We start from the raw sequence: 9,193 nt of genomic DNA, 5'->3' as shown, positions 1-9,193 counted from the left end.
ATATCTCAATTACTGTCGCTGTCAGCGACATGCTGGTACTCAGAAAAAAACAAACATCAGCATGGTTGAGTGGGAAAAGTTTCTTTCTTGAAGTCTCAGGGTACCGACGGATGTAGCCATCTCCACTGAGGCAAAACTGGACAACCTTACTCAGCAACAAGTTGGTGTGAAAGCAAAGAGTAAGTGCTTTCAGGAGTAACCGGCGCCAAAATTAATCAAAGTTCCCACAAACACAATATTGGAAGAAGAAGTACATTCAGAGATTCCAGCCCTTGCAGACCCACCCAGATGTTTTCACTTCTTCTGACTACTGAGACCTCTGTTCAGGTCAACACTGAGCGGAGCTGTGCAAGGAAACACGTCACCAAACTAATTAAATTGATAAAGTTGCAAGTCATACCTGGATTTTCAGCAGTATACCATGGTATAAATATCTGACACATAGTATTGGGAAAAAATGCATCTGGAAAAGGAATCTTTACTTAATTTCAAAAGGGAGACTTTTCACTCATACTTCTGTTTAAGAGAAATGGTTTTAAGTTTAAGCTACAGTAATAACGCCTTTGTTCAACCAAAGGAGCCTTTGTGTTTCATTTCTTTCACCCTTTGAAACCTGGATTGCCATCACTTTTTTGTGCTGCTTTCAGATGTCTTTCACAAGTGTTTAAATCTTTGAACCCAGAGCAAATTGGTTTGATTTCTTTTAAATACATGGGGGGAAGGTGATGAGCAACTTGTAAAAAGAAAGTTAAAATTTTAGGCAATTTTTTCAGGTTATTTCCTTGTTATTTTTTTCATAACTTTTTTGTTCAAAATTTCAGGTGATTTTCTTATAGTTTTTTTTTTTTTTTTTTAGTTTTCTTGGGCTACATTTTGGTTCATTTCTTCTTATTCCATGACTTTTCAAGGACCTATAATATCTTGTCCTTCTTGCCTAAACGTTTTAACATATCAGGATTCAAACATAATTTCAGCTAGCATACATGAAGGGATGAGAGCGGGAGAGAGAGAACAACGCAGGGAGAAACTGAGGAAATGTACACGATGGAAAATAAAAAGGTCCACATCAAAAGATATTAGAACTACATTATCAGTCAACAGCTGCAGAAATTAAATTTGCTGTAACGTTACACGACATAAAATGCTATCTACGAAACCTTACTGTACAGGGCTCCTTCAGATCAACCCTTTGAAACCTGAACAAACTGGCTGGATTTCTTTCAAAAACATTGTAAGAAGGCAATGGGCAACAAAAGAAAAACTGACCCAAAAATTTGCAAGAAATTTGTAGAAAGAACAAGAAAATTATCTGAAAATAAGTGGGAAAAAACCAAAAACAAACAAACACGACTCATCAAAAAGTGCCTAAAAATGATATAATTCTGTAAAATAACTTTAAGTATATAATTACTATAATTATAAATATAGTTTTTTCCCTTGCTTTGCAAAAAGCATTTCTACATCTACTACTCATTTCTTACAGCTTGTGGAACATTTTTTACCAAGTTGCACATCGTACTTTTTTCCATGTTTTTGATAGACATTGCTTAGGGTTTGATGGTTTACATACTTGTGAAATGTATCCAAAAGCAGCACAAGAAAAGTGATGTTGCCCCAGGTTTCAAAGGGTTAAGGCAAGTAAGATTTAAGACTTTCTAAGATTTTCAACATGCCTCTCAGAATGAAATTTGAGACCAATATCACAATATCAAAAATTTAATGTGTGTGGCGGACTTTGCCAAGCTGAACTGTAACTATAATAATAATAATAATAATAATAATAATAATAATAATAATAATAATAATAATAATTCCCTAATACACCATTATAGTTTCTGAGACAGTTATTGAATTGTGAAAATCACATATAGTTGCAAGCCTTGATACCACATTAACAGTAGCAATGGATGTCAGGTCTGTGCAACTCCTCATAGGGAACTAACTAGATAAAATATGTAAAACCACCTGTGAGGGTGGAACAGGTATATTAAAGGGCTTGATTAGGCACCTACACACTTCAACCAGACACAACTAGCAAAGAAAACGACACAAATTATCTCAGCCCTGCAGCTTTTGTCAAGCTGAAATTAGCTTAACTTGCAGTTAGCCCTGTGGTTAGTTGGTAAGGTTAGGGTCCGTTAATTTCGCAATCACGTTTATGTAAACAACTTGAAAAAGTCGCAACTTTAAACACATTTAACAAGTTTCGTGTTGACACTGCTGACACTAGCTTTTAGTTTGACCTCAAACTTGCTGCTAACATTAGCTAGTTAGTTGGTCAACCAGTCTTGTTGTCAGTTAACACCAGACAAACAAACACAGCTAGCTACAAGTTCAGCGTGTAAACATTAGCCAACGTTAACGACAGCTGCACGTAGAAACGGTTAACTCACTCGCCTTCAAACACACCTGATGAAAAAGAAATAAAACTAGGTGTTTAGATGAGATTAGCTTCAATCCAAAACAAGGCCAGTATCTTTAACGTTAGCTAACACCCCCGCACTGGAAACCAACTCCCTTTTAACAAGTTCAACTTAGCTAACTTAGCTAAGCTAACTTAGCATCGCGGCTAACACAAACATGACAACAGGTGAAATTAGTTTACTTGCCGGAGACTTCACGAGTTTGCAACCACTTCTCGGTTGGTGTGAGTTTGCTACTCCGCCCGTTTGTGACTGTTGACAGAGGCTTTGACAACCGGAGCTAGCATGTTAGCTCGCTAGCTGCGTCGTTACATCATGTGATTCAGCGGCCCCGGGCAGCGCGAGGCGGCGCAGCAGGAAGCGGAGTCATCGCGGGCAGAGTTTCTGCCCAGAGTGCGGTCTGACTGGCGGGCAACTGACAGACGAGACTGGGCAGGTTACTGCCCAGAGTCAGGTCTGACAGGCAACTGACAGTGACGAATTTACGATGTAAACATTTAATTTGTTAATTTAAAAAAAGCTAAAGTTGGCAGTTCAGATAGAACAATGAATGAAAGAAAGAAAAAAAAAACACTTATCAAACATGTCTCATTAAGTGCCACACAAACCATTTGTAAAGATCCACATGGTGTCTAATAAAAATGAAATGACATTGGAAAATATCCAAAAAGTCTGATGATTAAAGAGTTTGTTTCAGCTGGGGATGCCAGTTGAGACAAACCATGCCAGTTGGCACTGTTAACTATTAGCAAACAGTGGTAGAAGAAGGGTTAAAATCCTTCACTAAGTAAAAATAGTGATACCACACTGAAAATACTCTTTAACAAGTAAAAGCCCTGCATTGAAAATGTAACATGAGTAAAAGTAAGTATTATCAGGAAATTTATTTAAAGTATTACAAGTACCCAATGCAGAAAAATCTTAGAAGACAATAACCACACAAAATAAATAAATTAATTAATTAAAAAAGGTTTTTTTAAAAAAGGAAAAGAAACCCTCTGAAATAAATTCATTTAAAAAAGAAAAAAAACCTTCAAATTACTTAAAAGATGAAGAAAAAGAAACATAAAATAAGAAAAATAAAAATACACACCCCCAAAACTCAAAATAGTTAGTTAATTTTCAGTGAATTAACTGATTAAGTAAAAAAATCACTGCAGCTGTATTTATTTAAACTGTTTTGAGAAATAATAATAATAATAATAATAATAAAAGAAGAATCATAATAAGAATCATAATAATAATAAGTATTAAATAACAAAATTAAAACTTTTAAAGAAAAAAAAATCGGGTCGGAGCCGCCGCTGGAGGGCGGGCTCATCGAAGGCAAAACAGGAAGCACATCCGGAAACAGACGAAGAAGCCGAAAGAAAACAATCACAAGCTGCTCGTCGCGTTTCTTTTTTTTTCTGCACATTTTGGGCATATTTCTGCTGTATCGCAGTGTTTTGACAAAAAGGACACCATGCCGGTTATCTGCGCGGCCATAGGGTGCAACAATAAGTTTGTGAAGGGATCGGAAATCAGATTTTACAGGTACGTTTTTACCGGTTCAGAGTTAGTTTGTAGTTCCGTTAGCTACAAAGTGTAACGTATAACTTTGCTTTTAAATGACACTATTTAGCGATATCGCCTCTTGGTCAAGTTTGAAGGACACGTTAAAACTAGATTTGCGTACGATTTCAGAACATCCGGCACCCGTACATAAATGCTAGTCCTCGTAGCGACAGTCTTATAATTTAAAAAAATCAATCCAAATTACATGATATGGCATCTATTCTGGATATGATACTGTGCGTTTTTGGTGAACTAAACCCCATTTTTAAAGAAATTGATTTGAGGATGTTTTATTGTTTTTAGGACATTTCTAGGAGTGAATGAATGAATGAATGAATGATTCTAGGACTTAAGGACATTTAGAGCACATTTCTGGGACTTTAGGAGGTTTCTTAAATTTAGGACGTTTCCTGGATTTTAGGACGTTTCTTAGATTTTAGTACTTTTTTACACTTACATAGTTTTACAGAGTTTTCTAACACAAAAAGAAATCAAAAAGATGTGTAACTGATGACAGTGTAGTAAACACTGGGAGAAGATGATGATCAACACTAATCATAAACAATAAACAGCACTTAACATAACAGTGCAAATCATAAGAAATTATTGGAGGTATATGGGAGGCGACTTAATAATAATTCAGTAACACACAGGTTACTGATGACTTGTAATGACTTTCTGCAGAATTTCACATGTCCACTTCAACATTTCCACCACACAGAAACGAGTCACTATTCACAGGTGTGAAAGGCATCTTAACCACCTGTTAAGACAACTAATAAATCTATTTTACATATCTGATGAAGCATGATTTCCATGATTGTGTCTAGCTGCAAAACAATTGAGGTTTAAATTCCCTGCAGCCCGTTTAGAAACCATCTCGTCTCTCCTCTGTGCATCAGGTTCCCGCTCAGCAAACCTCAACTTTCCAGCAAATGGGTGCACAGTCTGGGGATGAAAAGCTTCATCCCGACCGCCAACACCTGCCTCTGCTCGGAGCATTTCAGGACCGACTGCTTCAGGGATTACAACGGCAAACAGTTTCTGAGGGAGGACGCCGTGCCCACCATATTCAGCCACGGGCAGGACTCCTCAAAGGTGTGAGATTATTCGGACTGTTTTTCTCTAACGGTTCGTCTTCAGGGTCAACAAGATAATCCTTTATTAGTCCCACAGTGGGGAAATTTCCAACATTGCAGCAGCAAAGGGATAGCAAAATAGCAAGATAACTGTGCAAAATAAACTATATTAATAAATAAGTACAAAAAACGTGCAGGATGAAGATGAAGGAAATAAGCACAGAGGACGACATAAACAAACAATATATACAGTATTTACAACGCCGAGAAACTCAACAGTTAAATAAAGAATGTTCACAGTTGCATGGGTGAAAGTGAAGTTGCACTTGTGGTATTAAGCTGTACAGGTGGAGTCAGTTATTGTTGTGTGTGGTCTACTGGGAGCAGTGCTGGTTGTACAGTCTGACTGCAGCAGGGAGGAAGGACCTGCGGTAACGCTCCTTCACACACTTGGGGTGAAGCAGTCTGTCACTGAAGGAGCTTTCCAGTGCAGTCAGGGTGTCATGCATGGGGTGGGAGTCGTTCTCCAGCATGGATGACAGCTTAGCCATCATCCTCCTTTCTCCCACCACCTGCACTGAGTCTAAGGGGCACCCCAGGACAGAGCTGGCCATCATCTATTATTATTTCATCAAGTCATCCTGTTTTATGAACTGTGAATATTCCACAGATTGAACTTCGTAAAAGAGGGGTGGTGTCAAAGGAGACAAACGCCGCAAATCAGATGGGATCACAGGCGGACAGAGACAGAGCGAGAGAGGCCATCAGTCTACGCAGAGAGAAGAGAGGAGGAATGAGGGTGAGTTTTCTCTGCACGGTCGATAATGTTGTGTTTGTTGTTTTTTCTTAACATTACATTTTGCTTTTTTTTCATTGTTAGTATTATTGTTACTATCAGGATAAAATTGTGAATTGCAATTTTTGTGACATTACATTTTCATATCATACCGTGCTAGCTGACGTCACAGTTTAAGAAAGTAAAATTTGCTATTATTTTATTATTTCTTCTTATTAAAAGGCCTTCACTTTGATTCTTTTGACTTAAAAAAACAGTCCATAATGTTTTGTGAGACACGTAGGTTATTTAGATGTAAAATGTCAATACTGATAAAATTGGAGTTTATGCAAGGATGCAGAGAGTTGCAAAATTCATCATTTATTTAAAAAAATGAACACAGTTTCAGATATCAGAGTTAAATGTAAAAATGATCAGATTGTTTTAAATATTGAGTTTCAAAAGTTGCCTCTGGTGGAGCCTGGTTTGTTAAAATGTAATAGTAAGATATTGGTATTTTTATTTTCAGTGTCCACTGGTGAAATTGGATCATTTGAAACGAAGCCGTCTCGGTGCTGATTTAAGAGCATTTTTAAGACGCTTGTTTTCTTCTTTTGATTTACTGTAAAAAAAATGCACAAACTATTGTGGGGATAATTTACATTAGCATAAAATGTTTTCATTTATTTTGTCACAGGGTGGACGAGGAGGCCGTGGAGGAAAACAGCTGGCTGACAGGTGAGGCAGTTTGTGGGTGTTGGTCCTAAATATTATAAACTGCAACACTTTATTACAAAACAACAGCGGGAATATGGTGATTTTATCCATCATGTATAAATGAGATGAATTAAATTTGACCGTTGATTTGACTTTTGTTTCATAATAACGTGAAAGACAAAAATGTCCCCATGTGTTTCAGCGAGTGTTTGATAATATTAATTGTAATTGTCGGACTGTGGTGGATGTTGACTGTGTTGAACCATAAAAGATGTACATTTTTATTTTACTATGACCATTTTATGCTTTCAATTTTAAATAAAACTGAAGAGTAATTAAAGAAAACCACTAAGAGGGAAAAATGCTCGAAGTGGACTCAATCAGTGATGATAATATTAATATTGATAATAATAACATTTATATAGCACAGAGTTTACAAAGTGCTTTGACAAACAAAGCAAAGCAGAAATGGGATAAATAGACGGCGATACAACAACAGAAAGCTAAACAGGCTCACTGAGTACAAGCAAGACGAAACCTCGGTGGAGTATAAAATTAAAACAATGGGACAAATAGTGCAAGATGCAGGACGTAAAATGTAAATATAAAATAACAACAAAAACAATAAAAGCAATAAACCACAAAAAAGGAATAAAATAAATAAAACAAAAAATAAAAAGTTAAAAGAAATAAAAGAAATAAAATAAAATAAAAAGATGACATCACGTAAAAGCAAGTGTGTAAAAACGGGTCGTCAGAAGTGATTTAAAAGAAGTCACTGATTCTGCGAGCCTTATTTCCTCGGGCAGGTCGTTTCAAAGCCGAAGGGCCACGATGGCAAAACCACGGTCACCTAAGATTTGAGCCACGACTTTGGAAGGCCTGAAGGGCCACACACGAGGATCTAAACCTGCAACCTAAAGGGTCAACATTTCTGTTTTGTAACTTGGGGTCAGACCTAAACAAGCTTTAAAAGTGATCAGTAAAATCTTAAAATCATTTCTGAAACGAGCAGGGAGCCTATGAAACGAGCAGGGAGCCTATGAAGGGCAGCGAGGATCGGGCTGACGTGTTTCCGTCTGTTAAAATGTGCGAGAAGTCGAGCTGCTGCATTCTGAAGTGTCTGATCTGGTGCCTGCAGGCAGAGCATCGGAGCCAAGAGCCGAGTGTACGACAACAAAGGCCGACTGCTCTCCAACAGCAAGGACATGTGCGACTGTCTGGATGTGGACTGTATGGGCTGCTTCTACCCGTGCCCCGACTGCGGCTCACGCAAGTGCGGGGTCGAGTGCCGCTGCGACAGGAAGTGGCTTTACGAGCAGGTGGAGGTGGAGGGCGGAGAGATCATCCGGAACAAGTACGCCGTCTAAAAAGCAGCGACTCTTTTGGGGGGCATCCCTGATTTCAGCTGCAAGTCACGCTGATTTAAGACTGTAACACTGTTTTGTTTTTTTTTAAGGAATCTTCCAGTTTTTACTGATATTTATCAGGTTTTGCGAAGCCTCTGCCCGTGGTGGAAAACGCTGCAGAACATTGTAAGTATTCTGCTGAGTGTAAAATGTGCTTTTTGTTGCTCTTAAAAATGTATTTCTGTTTCATTTGAAGTTTTTTTTGATTTTGCAGTAAAACGTTTGTGCCATTCTGTGTTAATAAAGTATTTTTGTTTATGTTTAGTGCCTGCACTGTAACATCTGCAGAACTTAATCTGATGTTTTCATGTCAAACCGTCACAAATGAAATCCCAAATTACAGTTTATCCCAATAAACTGCTTAATTTTATTTTGTTTAGCAGTTTCTCTCCTATTTAAACTTCTTACAGAATAGAAAAATATATAAGAAGTCATATTACATCTGAAATACACAACTAATATCAAGACATAAAAAACGTTAACGAGTTATGGGAGAGTAATGGTTTCACTTAACTATAAAATCTTAAAAATAGAAAAGAAACAGCTGAGACCAAAAATGTTCCCGAAACCTTCTCGCACTGTAAGCAATCTGTAATCGTAAAGACTTTTTTTTTGCATATTAAATAAAACAAATAATTCTTTAATCCCTGGCAGTTTTTTCCAGTATGAGGAGAAAAAAATGTTTTTGTTTATTTTTAAAGATTATTTTGGATTTTTGCCTGCAGCTGCTGCGGCGAGGACTGGTTAGGGTTAGGGACTGTTCATCACTTGTGATGGAGGAAAGGGGTGCTGCAAAATGGGTCAGGCATTAAAAAAAATGAAAAAACTACGCACTGAGGAGGGGCTTGTGTTTTTAATTTTGGCTTAGGTGAGGGGCATACAACTTGAAAAGGCATGATTGTATATTTATTTTAAATAAAAAAGTCACACCCCAGCCGCCCCCTTCCTCTGATAAATAAAGTACAATCCCAAAACTGTCCGGCTGTGGACGTGGCCGCAGCAAAACATACTTTAGTCACCTAAAAAAATTAAAATTAGTTGAAGTGTACATTATATTTGAATATGTTCTCCTCTTTAACTTCCACAACAGCTGATGGAGGCAGCGGTAGAGCAGCAGCTCCTCCGTTCAGTGGAATAAAATGACTTTTTTTCAGTGAAGTCTGATGTTTTTCATGTAATGGTTTCAAATCCTCGTCAGTTCGGGCTGTTTTACTGCAAGGTAAAGCAGTGAAA

The 9,193-nt window shown here is 37.5% G+C and overlaps 1 protein-coding gene across 1 annotated transcript; it reads left to right on the top strand.

Moving 5' to 3' along the window:
* Positions 1-3,792: 3,792 nt before the first annotated feature.
* LOC121945162 (ADP-ribosylation factor-like 14 effector protein) lies at positions 3,793-8,224 on the top strand. The gene is made up of 5 exons (XM_042489198.1): positions 3,793-3,959; positions 4,883-5,078; positions 5,730-5,858; positions 6,532-6,572; positions 7,693-8,224. The coding sequence occupies exons 1-5, from the start codon at positions 3,889-3,891 to the stop codon at positions 7,919-7,921; spliced, it is 666 nt and encodes a 221-aa protein (XP_042345132.1). The 5' UTR covers positions 3,793-3,888; the 3' UTR covers positions 7,922-8,224.
* The last annotated feature ends 969 nt before the right edge of the window (positions 8,225-9,193 follow it).

The sequence above is a fragment of the Plectropomus leopardus genome, chromosome 1, assembly GCF_008729295.1.
Source record: "Plectropomus leopardus isolate mb chromosome 1, YSFRI_Pleo_2.0, whole genome shotgun sequence".
In the NCBI taxonomy this organism is placed as follows: Eukaryota; Metazoa; Chordata; class Actinopteri; order Perciformes; family Serranidae; genus Plectropomus; species Plectropomus leopardus.
Note: the sequence above shows the minus strand (reverse complement) of the source record. Positions and strands in the feature narration are given on the sequence as shown.

What these genes read in the sequence shown, in the direction of transcription:
- LOC121945162 (XM_042489198.1), top strand. Translation starts at nt 3,889, where the DNA reads ATGCCGGTTATCTGCGCGGCCATAGGGTGCAACAATAAGTTTGTGAAG. An exon ending in TCGGAAATCAGATTTTACAG is followed by an intron (nt 3,960 to 4,882) that starts GTACGTTTTTAC and finishes TCTGTGCATCAG; the next exon opens with GTTCCCGCTCAGCAAACCTC. An exon ending in ACGGGCAGGACTCCTCAAAG is followed by an intron (nt 5,079 to 5,729) that starts GTGTGAGATTAT and finishes AATATTCCACAG; the next exon opens with ATTGAACTTCGTAAAAGAGG.